Source organism: Crocodylus porosus, unplaced genomic scaffold (assembly GCF_001723895.1).
Source record: "Crocodylus porosus isolate Cpor-Errol unplaced genomic scaffold, CroPor_comp1, whole genome shotgun sequence".
Taxonomy (NCBI): domain Eukaryota; kingdom Metazoa; phylum Chordata; order Crocodylia; family Crocodylidae; genus Crocodylus; species Crocodylus porosus.
Genome location: NW_017728900.1, coordinates 4,734 through 17,689, shown reverse-complemented (window position 1 = coordinate 17,689; position 12,956 = coordinate 4,734). Strand labels below are relative to the sequence as shown.

Genomic DNA, 12,956 nt, shown 5'->3' with positions numbered 1-12,956 from the left:
GGTCCTGGAAGCACTGTAATACCAGGTCAATGCATGGAGTGGATGGAGCATGCTCCGGTTCCACCACCCAATACCAAAAAGAATCTGCTCAACACTGCCGAGTGCCTCATGCTGTCATGGTGTGGTACCCCCTGCCAGCCTGGTAGCAGTGGGGGCTGCAGTGCAGAGGGCACCTCATCATTATGGTGTGGGGCTTATGGCAGCAGCATCCTGTCCCACTCTGCCCTGCCATGCCAGGTCCCACCTTCTGGGCTGTGGAGGTCCTGGGCAGAGGGTAGCAGGGCGGGGAGCCCGAGCCTTCAGCAGGCAGCCCACACACACCCCACACACAAATCTGGGGGCACATGCATGCAGCAGCGGGGAGCCAGTCCCTACTGCACGCAGTAGGCATCTTACTCCTACCCATGGGCTCTGCTCCAGCTCTTCCACCCACGGGGGAGAGAGAACTGGGCTCTGATCAGCCACAGCAACCACTGCTTCCTGTGGGTGGCACCCGGGGTTGGGCACTTCTGTGGGGGGGGAAGGGGTTGTGGACCCAGGTCCCTATTCCTGTAGCCCTGGCAGTTGAGGGCCCCCTCTGGCAGAGTTGGGAACTGTGGATGGCAAGTGAGGGGCACTGGTAGGGCCCAGGGGGCTGTGGGTGGGGAGTGAGAGGCACCAGCAGGGACAGAGGGCTGTATTTGGGGAATGAGGGGCACCAGCAGGGGTGAGGGGCTATAGGTGGGGAGTGACAGATTTTGGGGATTTTAGTCAGAAAATCTTCAATAATTTTTTTGTCAGAGAATTTGCGATTTTTAAACAGAGGAAACCAGAATCCCTGGTTATGACCTTCACTAGCAGGTGGTCTGATTCTGTGCCTTGAAATCAGCATTGAACTACTGCTTGGTATAAGGAAAGCCAAAAATTAAGTGCCAGGGAGTCCCAGGGAGGACCTCTCTTCCTCTCTCATTGTGGGAACACAGTTTGTGACCATGCAAGGATGACCTTGTTTTCAAAGCATTTTGAAGAATCATGAAAGGTTTTCACCAGGTTACACAATGACTAAGGTTACACAATGACTAAGCTGTGAGCAGTGGAAAAAGTGCTCTACCAAGTTAAATGTGTACAAAGCTGATTAGTTTACCACAGTGCTGTATGGGCTTGAGGGTTTGAAACTCTGCTGAAGGCATGACAACCAGCTAGGGAAGATCCTTCTGAGGCACCTTCATGCTCTACTCTGGGTGAGTCTGCATGAGAGGTTCACCAATCACAAACATTTGCAGTGTACTGACTGCAGGTACTTGGCAGCAGTGATAATGAAAGCCAGCTCTGATGAGGCAGATACAAGCTCAGAGAGATGGTACTTAAAGCCTCTAGTATCTCCAGTGAAGTAAACTGGAGCACAGAAAGAACATGTGCAATTGCCTAAGGACAGGCATGCAGGCCACCCTAATGGAGGAGACAGCTGACTGGAACCTGTCAGAAAATTGACCTCTAAGCCCATAGACAGAGGGAGAACAAATGACTTGGGGGGTGCTCAATGCATGTACACATGCATTGCACATACCCTGTAAGTCTGTGGCGGGAGAGGTGAGGGGAGGGGGAAAGGCCATGGTGGGGGCGGGGCAGATCAAGGTCCCAGTGCTGAAGGAGGGAGTGGGGCACAGGAAGGCAGAGGTGCAGGCTCAGGGGTGAATGGGGCCCTGGCTGGGCTGGGTGGTGGGAGAGTCGGAGCCTGAGTGGCTCATCCAGGGGTGCAGGGCACATGCCCGGGATCTGCACACAGGGTGGAGGCAGCTGCTGCGGCCACTGAGTGCTGCACTTTGCTTCTTGCTGCTGCTGCCTCTAAGCTGTGAGATGCCATGTGCGTCCCGCTGCCAGGCAGGCAGGGTGCAGCAAAGCCCAGTGGCGGCAGGCAAGAGATATTGAGCTGCTCCCAGGGCAGCTATAGCAGGGAGCAAAGAGCAGCACAGAGTGGCAGCCGCCTCTGCCTTGCGCACAGACTGGGGGGCACATGTCCCCCAGGCCTCCGCCAGGGTGCAAACAGCAGCAGGAATCCCCTCGCGCCTCTGGATGAGTCACCCAGTCTCCAACTGTCTCACCACCTGGCCTGGCCAGGGCCCCGCTCAGCCCAGCCCCCACCCCTGCTTCTGCCCCACCCCCTTCCTCACCGCTAGGGTCTCTATCTGCATGGTCACAAACAGTGTTCCTGCAGTGAGAGAGGAAGAGAGGTATATGCCCTCCCTGGAACTCCCTGACACTTAAACAGAGCTGGCCTTCATTACCGCTGCTGCCAAGTACCTGCAGTCAGTACACTGCAAGTGCTTGTTATTGGTGAACCTCTCATGAGCCAGCCTCTGCCCCTGCTTCTGCCCCACTCCCTTCCTCACCACTAGGGCCTCTTATCTGCCCACTCCCTGCAGCCCCTTCCTCTTCAGAGAATACATTGGTACTTGCCTGTCATGCTGGGCAGCCAGTGACCCACGTGCTGGGCTGTGGTCCTGGCTGCATGCACGCCCCTCCCACTGCCCGCTGCAGCTGCCTGGAGCCTGCAGCTGGGCTGCTTTACGCCCCTACCCACTTTACGCCCCTACCCACTACGCCTCTTTTGCCCTCAGTGGGCTGGGAGTGGGGGAGGGTAAGTCCCCTTAGCCCCGGCCTTCCGCCACCTATGTGCTAGCCATAAAGAGACAGCATAGACTGGCAGTCACATCTCCCTGGAAGGAAAAGTGTGAAGATGAAGAATGCAGCAGCAGCAGTCCAGGGCAGGTAGTGAGTAGCAGAGCTAATGCTTGTTTGCTTCCTAGGCCTGTACCGAATGCACCTGAATCAACTGTAGGGAGACCATATAATCCCGGTTTGGCCAGGACAGTCCTGGATTTCGTAGTCCTTCCCAGTATCCCAGCCTATTGGCTGAAATTGAAGTCCCAGATGGGTGGCGCCACCTCAACCCCACGTGCCCAAATGGGCTTCTCATAAGCAGCAGCTGGTGGCTGGCGGGGTGGGCTGGTCTGAGCACTGCTCCTCCTGTCTGGGGTGGGGACCTTCTGAGGTGGGGTAGGTTGAGGGAGTGGGCTGGGGCTGGTGCAGCTGCACAGGATGAGCCATCCTGGCCACCCGCTGCTGGCAGCCTGGTGTCCTGCTGCTGCACTTGCTGCTGAGGTCTGTGCTGCATGTGGTGGTTCTGGGCAGCTGCTGGTAGTGGTGTGGAGGTGGCATGTGGCGACACAGCATGGGCTGGTGGACCCTGGGGAGCACCACGCAGTGGTCACTCCCAGGGCCAGCCTCTGCACACAGGGGATGGATCCCAGCTGTGGGCCTCTGCACTGTCTTGTTCCAGTCCTCTCTGCCATCATGGTTCCTGGGAGCTGTGTGGTCGGGGCTGGAAGAGTTCAGCACCCTTGTGTGCAAATGTGCTGGACAGGACCCTGGCTGTTGCCCTCTGTGCGTGGGTGCATGTATGCTCGTCTGCATGAGGAATGGCAGGGCAGAAGCACAGGTGTGTGTATGTGTCCACCCCTACCTCCCCAGCTCAGCGCTTTCAGGGTGCCAGCTGGCTGAGCCCTTCCTTGCAAACTTGGGCAGGAGTCAGTGGGCAGAGCCGGCTGCTGGCTGCAGGGGCAGATGCCACTGCAGCACCCAGAGGTTTCCTTGCTGTGGAGTGGAAGGGGGCGTCAAAGGGCAGTGACCATCGTGGGGGCAAAGGAAAGCAGGAATTATGCTCAGCGGTGCCATGCATGGGGGGCAGGGGGCGGGCCTACAACCCTGCAGCACAGCAGCTTCCCGTTTGTATGCTGTATGCTGGGCTGGAGGAGGAAGCAAGCACGTGTGTGTGCATGTCTCTGTGTGTGTGCACATGGGTGTGCACACCCCCCCACCCCTACCTTCACCCCTATCCCAGATTTCCTTAAAAATAATACTCAATTGCCTCTACTACAGCACAGTCACTCTCCATTGTAAGGGACTCATGACAGCAATGACCAAAATGTAGAGTGACCATATGGGAGAATGAGAAATTTAGGACACTTTAGCCACTCCCTCCCTGCAGGCAGGGTGGGTGGGATAGCAGATACTGGGCAGATGGACAGCAGCAGTGCTTGCCCACTTTCCTGTTTGGTGCGTTGTGCTGCTCTGTAATGCTCTGCCTCTTCACTGGGCTGCATCCCACATACCTGCATTTGCAGGATGCTCATTTTAATTGTCACCAGCTGGCCAGGACCAGCGTCTAACATCCAGGACTGTCCTGGCTAAACAGGATGTATGGTCACCCTACCCAAAGGGAAAAATCCAGAACTTCCTGCAGTTACTAACACAACATATTTTAGAGAAGAGACAAGAAAACAAATAAGGTCTACATGGGGAGAAAGTCCATATAAATTGTAAACTTACATGTTGGCATACTTTATTCAACAAAGTCCATCAGGCTTCTTTAGACTTATTTTTGATCCCAGAAAGTCAACAGGCTTTCCCCACCAATTCCAGACAAATAGGTTTAGGCTTTCTGTGACTTTTTAGTTACTTAAAAACTGAAAATAGCACTTGGGAGAAGGATTGTGCTGAGGATGGTGGTGGGGAGTAAAGTAGGGACCAACCTGTTAGATTGTTCACATTTCTGATATTTTGGACTCTCTAAATAAAGGGAAAGCTTCATCCCCCGGACTACCTCTTGCAGGCTGGTTGTTTGGGAATTTAAGTGGCTGTCTGCAGTGCCTCAGCTGCGCGGACTTCACCTACCTCCCCACAATCTCCTTTCTCATAAAAGGCTCTCTGGAGGGCGAGTTTGACAGAGCACCTGAATCGCTGTTTCCTATAGCTTCCAACAAGGAAATAGATAACAGGGTTGATGCTGCTATTGGCAGAGGCCAACAGGAGACATATGTCAATGTCCCACTTACCATGCATTTCAAAAAACATAAAAGCAGTCACGGGGACAGCAAATAGGAGGAAGAATAGGACAGTGAGCAGGATAACGATGTAGAGCCTTCCTGGCTGATGGTGCTGCAAAATACATCGAATCCTAACAAACAAGATCAGATTGGAAATAACTATGATGGGAGTTATAACTGGGAAAATCAAAATTAAAAGTACTTGGTTTGTCATACTATTGATTTTATGGGAACCATAAAGCCAAGAAATGAAGCTGAGTCCATTCATGAGGAATGAGAAGGTCCACAGCAGGGCACACAAACAGGCAGACAAATGCTTTGGACGGTGGATTTTGTACCAGATGGGGCAGAGAACAGACAGACACCTCTCAATGCTGATGGCTGTCAGGAGACATATGCTAGTGGTGTACGTGAACTGACCCAGTAGGAGTAAAATGCGTAAAACATCACGTAAAAGTTTACAAATGAAATGTCCAAGTAGATAAATTATGAGAAATGCAGCTAGGCTAAGCAGGAAACCCAAGTCAGTGACAGCCAAGTTCAGGATATAAACTGTGAAAGTGTTTTTCTTAATGCGGCAGCCAAGAAACCACAGAACAATCCCATTCCCCACCAGCCCAAGCAAGCAGATAAGCACAGTGACAATGTTCTTTATCAATTCAGGTGAAAAAGGTTGACACTGAGTCCCGTCATGTGTATTGTTGTGCTCCAGGCTGGATTCTGCAGATGTTGTGTTCAGCTCTATCATTATGAAAGCTCCAGTTCAGGATGGCAGACTCTCCTGGTTACTCTCTCTCAGACGAACCTGTTATACCAGACGAGACGGAGCATCATCAGGTGCCTTGAGATTTCTAAGTGTGTCTGGATGAGGCAGGCCCCTTTGGGCACATCCACACGAGATGCTAAAAGTGCACTAGACTAATTCTACTGCACATTAGTGTATCACAGAGAAAGCCATGGTAACATGCTAATGTGTAGTAGGATTAGTCAACTGAGCATTAGCGTCACATAAAAAATGTGTGCCAGCACTACTGCACCGTAACTCTGATTATGGCACATTAAATTAGAACCTGTTATTACCGGTACTAAACGTGCTGTAATTACAGCGCATTAATGAACATGTAGACTTGCCCTCTGAGTGTGACTGAGAAACGCTACAAGAGGTACAAGGAGAACTGAGGTTCAAACAGACAGAGACAAATCAGGTACATGGGCACCAGCCATCAATAAAGAAAGAATTACACATGAAGGTAGACTGGAAGAGGGAGATGTGGAGAAAGAGAAAATGTAAGGTGTCATCAGTCCTGTATGAAAAAAGCAAGGCACAGGGAAGTATCTGGGGTACAAGGCTGACAGAGATCTGGAGCAGAAAAAGGGAGAGAGTCATCATGTGTCATCCTCAGTGGTGACAAAGTCCTTCCAGAACACTTACCCTCCTGGCCTCTCACACCTTGGTGTCCGTGGGACCATGGGCTGAAGTAGATTATCTTCACAGCCTCAGTGTTTCATCATCACCAACTGTGGTTCCCAATAAAAGATGCATGTCTGAACATCTCTTGTGGTGTAATTGCTTATCTAGGAGTCAAGTGTTCCCTTGCCAGTCCCTGCACATCGTTTGAGTGCCAGAGTCCTTCCAGATCTGGTCCACTCTATGCAGGGCTGGATGTAGGATTTACACTGTTAGCAATTTTTGTGACTACTGGATGTTTCCTGACCTCCAGAAGCATCAGTTCTCTGTTCACTGCTTCTTATCTCCTAACCACGAAGGAAATGACAAGTGAAGAAGATGTCTGCAAGAACTGATTAAAAGAAAAGAGCTATTCAGAACTGTGAGGGTTGGAACAGATCTTTAATTCCTTGCAGGAGAAACTTGGACCATACTGAAAGCGCACATGCATTCAGGGCTGCCATCCCCAGGCAACCTCCATTGATGTATGCAGGGGAAAATGTGGTAAGACTTTATCCCAGGACATTTTAAAGTGCAATTGTATGGTTTTTGGACATATTAGTGGGGTATGCTGAGAGTCACCCCAGGGAGCAAAGCTCCATGGCTTTAAAAAGCAAGAGGCTTGCTGAGAAATGCTTGGGGAGCAAAAGCCTGGCTGAAGAAGCCCAGAGGTGGCCACACACAACCATCTGAGCTCACCCCTGCTCAGACCTAGTAAAAACTATCTGTTGCAGGTCAAGGACTCTGCGTATCATGAGGACATGACATGGGCAAGCTAAACTGACTCTATAGTCAGAGAGCGACTGTCCCATGTCCCCTGTTCATTCCCCATCTGCAAAATCCTGGCTGTCCCCATTGTCCCTAACTGGTATCCCTGACCCAATGGGCTCACAGTTCATTCCTGCCTGTGTAAGCTCCCTCGTTGCTGTTCACTTTGCTCCCAGCAAAGCAGCTTCCAGTCATACCTGTCCCAGGGATCTAGCCATCATTAGCAAACATAATGATGCATCCTTGGCCTGTCCATGCCACTAGGCCTCCCCCGCCCCTTTGCCCAATGGCTGCTACTGGTGAAATCCTTGGGCCACATGATAATTTGGGTGAAGGGAGGGGGATACTTAGGGTGCTGTCTTGACCCAGCAATGACCATTGCAGCCGATTGGGACCTTTTACTGCCTTCTCTGGGTGTAACAGGAACAGATGGGAGGGTGTTCTTACCAAGGCAAGAGCCTGTAGGTGGAATGAGCAGTCCTGCAGGCAGATGGCTGTGTAACCTGCCACACTTGTTAGGGAGTTCATCTTATCTGGATGGTAGGAAAACTGAACAATGACAACCTATTTTGCTCTTCTATTTTCAGGACATATACCAATGGCCGGTGAGTCCAACATCTCTGGCTTTAGGCTGCAGTGTGAGACTAGGGCACAGAGAACTCCCCAGCAGTGGGGGACTCTTACTAGAATGAAGATGGAGATGCAGGCAGCTCTGATGGAGGTCTATCCTGAGAGGCAGAAACAGTATCAAGAGTAGTGCCTTGCCGTGGTCCAGCATGACCTCAAAGAGTCCTTGTGGCTTGCCACGTGGATGGCCAGACAGGCTGCTGAGGTCCATGTCTATTCCTGGATTGTTGCACAGCAAGCAACAGCTGCCCTGTCAGTGTCTGTGAGGATAGACCGGGTGTCTATGGAGTGCATCATGTCTGTGTTAAACCTGCAGACAGAGTCCTTGGTGCTCTCTGCGTGACCTCACAGTACCATATGCCACCAGAGCACACTGGCCTCTGGGGAAATGTGCGTCCGCAAGTCTACCAGCTCCCTCAGCCCGCACCCAGATGGAGAATGCAGAGTGGCAACATCCTCCAACCTTTGGTCATGTTCACACTGCAGCTTTCCACACTGCCAGCAGCACTGGGTAGTGACTGAAGACCTGCTTCCATCTCAGTGTGTGGCAGTGTCAGCTGGGAATACACCACACATGACCCCTGAAAGCCTGTAGGAACTGCACTGGTAATCTCTGGGCAGGATCCGATGGTCCAGAAAAGAACAGAGACCGTCATGGACTCTGCCACAGGAGGGGAGAAGTGCGCCTCCAAGGTGCAAGTTTCTGGGGCCAGCTAGTTTCTGGGGTCCCAAACTCCTCCAAGACTGTTTTAGGCTGGACATAAAGAAGAACTTCTTTACTGTCTGAGCCCCCAAGGTCTGGAATAGACTGCCACCAGCGATAGTGCAAGTACCTACTCAGGCATCCAAATATTTCTTAAAAGAGTCCAATCTTGCTGGTCTCCTTTGATGCTAGCCTACTTCCTGCCCCTGGGGCATGGGGCTGGACTCGATGATCTCCCAAGTTCCCTTCCAGCTCTAATGTCTATGAAATCTATGAAACCCTGATTTTCTTTCGATACATAGGCAAGAACACATTAGAAAAGAGGCAAGGAAAGCCTCTTCGGCTGGGCCCCTGTAGAAGCAGTGATTTCGTAATCCCTAATAAACAGGCAGCCTGGAGCCCACAATCTGCTATCCCCGCAATCCCAGTGTCCACAAGGGAGACCTCTCTTTTCATTGTCCTCCCCGTCCCTGATATTCTGCCATCGCCCACACTGGTACTGGTCATAGGAGAGTTCGGTTTTGACAAAAAGTTAATAGGAAGCATATGATAAGGAAAAATTATGCTAGGGAATGTCCATGCATCTGTCTTCCCTCCCTTCATGGCACTGCTCTGTCTTTCCTCTCACTGCCTTAAAACAGGGGTGGGCAAAATGCAGCCCGCTAGGTCATTCTATCTGGCCTGTGGGTCCCCTCAGAAATTAAGAAAATTAATATATATCTGCCCCTGGCTGCCTGTCATGCGGTGCTTGATGGCTTGCCAAAACCCAGTAAGTGGCCCTCTGCTGGAAATAGTTGCCCGCCTCTGATTTAAAAAGTCATCTACAAGTGGCTTATGCATGCAGTGCCTAGATATCAGTCTTCAAGGGGTGCTCAAGCACCTTGGCACCCATGGGTGGCATGGGATACTCTGCTTCCACAGTCTGTGCCTTGGGAATGGACTCCCTCCTCATCTTGCAGATATTACGCAGGGCACAGGCAGAGACAGAAAAGTAGGGAATATAGGGAAGTCACTGGCACCCAGACATGTCCCGAGACACCTCCAGGGAGCCTTTAGGCATTCAAATGCGCACCCTGTGGCTATTGAGCTACTGCTGAAGCTGTTGTTGTAGTTGAACAGTTCCTTACAGGCATCTCGCCAGCCCATGAATGCCTTCATCTCCCATATGTGTAGCACATAGGATCCTCAGTTAACAGTGGGGTGCAAGTGCTCCCTCTACCTCAACCCACTGGGTGCTTTCCACTGCACTGGAGACCCCCTGGGTAGCTCTGTACACTAGGTGCTTGTACACGAGATTGGGGTTTAATCCCCAAGGTTGCTTTCTATGCCCCCTAAATGGAAATGGTGGGTTTTTAACTGTATCCCACCATTTCAGTTTTTCTGTTATATTACGGCAAGGGGCCCAATCCTTTTTTTTGGTCGGAGCTTGCCCATGGCTGGGGGGTGAGCTGGTGGTGGGCCTAGTGGCCCCTGAGGTGTGGGGGGCCCTGTCCTTGCCTCTGCAGCGGTGGCAACCCTATGGGACTGCCTGGGTGGGCTGCCAGTAAGCTGGGTGCTGCCCTGGCCAGCTTGGGTTTGGGGAGGAGTTGGATCGGGCTGGGTGCTACCTCCAAGCTGGGCCAGCACCTGGACTGCAAGCTGCTTGCCCAGCCCCGGGGGGCACCACCACCGCAAAGGGAAGGACTGGGGGTCCCGCAGCTCAGGGGCCCCTCGGCTCACCAGCAGCTCGCTCCCTGACTGTGGGAGAGGCAGGCAGTCTCCACAGAAAAAAAAAAAGCAGACCCCCCATTGCTTCTGCCTTTAGCAGGCACCAGGAGGGTCAAGCTGACATCTGCAATGCATCATTACAAATTAAACTATATCCAGATGTAGTTTAGTTTACAACAATGCAAAGTCCTGTAAAACCCCAGAATGTGTACAGTGTGATTACATTAAGCCACACAAAGTGACATTTTTTGTCACATGGACATGTTAATGGCATAATGTGTGCAAGCACCCCAGAAAACTGCAGGGCATGCTGGAATATGTGCTCTTGCTGACCACCTACTGGCAGAAAAGGAACAATACAACAGAAAAGTGTACATAATGCTGCTGTGATGTTTTTGATCCAGGGAAATCCCGTGGCAACTAGGACTATGCCAAATGCAGTTCACACAATGACAGGTGCCACTTCCGCTTTCTTTTTATCCTTATGTCACTTTTGAAGACATTTGCATCTGTTACTGTCCATGAATTTCTCACCCTGTTAATTTTTGTTTCACTTCTGTTTCCAATTATCTTACATTTTTCATTTCTTTGTCTCTCTGACCAAGGGAAAATGTCCATCCTCAGAATATGTCCCAGGCTGGATCCTGTAGGAATTTCAAATGCTAGTCTCCAGTGCTTCAGCACTAGAAGTCTTGCCTTCCTCTTGGAGGTCTGCCTTATAAAGAAAGGTTTGCTGGAATCATAGCCACATAGAAAAGGAGGATTGGAAGGGGCCTCAGGAGGTCATGTAGTTGAACCCCTGCTCAAAGGGGTAGTTGAAGGCTGCTTTTAAATCCCCACTCAGTCTTCTCTTCTCCAGACTAAATAAGCCCAGTTCCCTCAGCCTCTACTCAGAAGTCATATGTCCCAGTCCCTAATCATTTCTGTCGCCCTCCACTGGACTTTCTCTAATTTGTCCACATCCTTTCTGTAGTGGGCATCCCAAACTGGGCACAGTACTCCAGATATGGCCTCACCAGTGCTGAACAGAAGGGAAGAATCACTCCCCTCAATCTGTTGGCTACGCTCTTACTAATGCAGCCCAGTATGCCATTAGCCTTCTTGGCAACAAGGCACTCTGCTGTCTTTCATTCAGTATATTGTCCACTGTAACCCCCAGGTCCTTTTCTGCAGACTTGCTGCTTAGCTGGTCAATCTCCAGTTGGGATGTCACGTACCTTCTTTTATAGGCTTTGGCCTCCTTAGCCTTAGCCTACAGGTTACTCTGGGTGTTGACTGATAACCTGGGCCCGCTTGCTCTGATCTACTTGCAGTCCAAGCCCCTTGTCAGCCTCCAGCTGCCTGTATTGCCTGGTTCTGGGCTCAGGCTCTGGTGCTCTCAGCACCGCTGTTGCCCCCTCTTGGCTCAGGTGCTGACCCTTTTAGCCTCAGCTTTTTTCTGTCTCATGCCCATGGCAGGGCTCAAAATCTAGTGTGCCCTTCAGGCACCCCTATGGCTTCTTCTACCCTTACAGCCAACAACACCCAGTCCTCTGGTACCCAGTCCTTCAGAATAAACTAAAACAAGAATGTAAGCAACATGAATACAAGCAATCACTGTAAAAATCTAATATTGAAAGCTGTCTCTAGATCACAGTGCCATTGCAGAAGCCTCCTCCCCACTTGCTGGCTCTCCCAGCCCAGGGAATACCTGACATGGCCTGCTGCTCCCATGCCTTGTCAGCCTGAGTTGGCAGGAACTCTTTCTCTTACAGAGTCCAGGGCTGCACTGCCCTGTGCCTTAGGGACCCAGGCTTAAATCCCCTGGGCTGCACCCCACCTGCTCAGGTGTTTTCCTTATCAGCTGCAGGTATGTCCCCTGAGCCTCCAGAGCAGCCTACTCCTGGTTTTCTGGCCAAACGGCAGTAGTCTCCTTCCAGCCTACCCAGGGCTCTGCCTTATTGTCCTACTGCTTGGCAGCTAGCCACAATAGGCACTAATAGCCTATGGGGCCCTGGCTGCCTACTCCCCTGCAGCTAGCCCAGACTCAGCTCTTCACCTGCTTCGAGACATACCTGCTGCAGATCTCCCTTAAAGTAACAGGAGCCCCTTAAGGCTAGATACACAATGGCTTCTTGAAGGCTCAGATCAAGCATAGTGGGTTCTTAACCTAGCAGAGGAAATACCACGTATGCGTGTCAAAGAAGGCGGTTGTCCTGAACCGCTTCGCAGGAGAACTGTTCTTCTGGCGTGGTTTAGGACCCGCTAAGGTGCAGCGGCTTTAATCTCAGTTTATGGAAACGGGAGCCCCTGGCCTTGCTTGCTCTGAGGGCCATATGGTTAAGGGCAAGCAAAGCTTGGGGGCATCCGAATCTCAAGCCTCCAGGTTTGGGCCTGCAAGTAGGATGCCTGACAAAGGTTTTGGAAACATCTGATGCCTCAGGTGCGGGTGGAGGATGTTTGCCAGTAGTAGTGTCACTTACGGTTCTGGACCCTTGGATTTTGAATTAGTTCTGGCTACTTTGGCCTTGGATACAAAATAAAAATAAAATCTAGCCTTAGCCCCAACTGAGCCTGCTTTGGCATTTCCAAGGTTGCATCCCCCTCAGTCTCTCCCTGCCTGGGCCGCTGCTAAGATCTCTTAGGCTCCAGGCCAGCTCCCTCTCTCCAGGGAATCAGTTTGGGGCTAACTCCCCACCCCTAGATTCCTTCGGCAGTTCCAGCCCTGCTGCTCCCAGGCTGTCACAACCAGGTTCCCAGGACATATGGAGGGCCATACCATAATACAATTGTGGTTCATATGGCTTCCCACTTGGGATCAGTTTTCCTGGCCCACTCAGAGAATGCAGTCCCTTACTCA

At 51.5% G+C, this 12,956-nt stretch overlaps 1 protein-coding gene across 1 annotated transcript; it reads right to left on the bottom strand.

Annotated features, from left to right (window-relative positions):
• Nucleotides 1–4,315: 4,315 nt before the first annotated feature.
• On the bottom strand, nt 4,316–6,619 carry LOC109324602 (mas-related G-protein coupled receptor member H-like). Its single transcript, XM_019556627.1, has 2 exons — nt 6,298–6,619; nt 4,316–5,670 (listed from the first exon to the last, which is right to left on the bottom strand). Exon 2 carries the CDS (start codon nt 5,611–5,613, stop codon nt 4,669–4,671), a length of 945 nt encoding a protein of 314 aa, XP_019412172.1. The 5' UTR covers nt 5,614–5,670; nt 6,298–6,619; the 3' UTR covers nt 4,316–4,668.
• Between the last annotated feature and the right edge of the window lie 6,337 nt (nt 6,620–12,956).

Excerpts from the sequence above, each read along its gene's own strand:
- LOC109324602 (XM_019556627.1), bottom strand. The coding sequence starts at position 5,613 with ATGATAGAGCTGAACACAACATCTGCAGAATCCAGCCTGGAGCACAAC.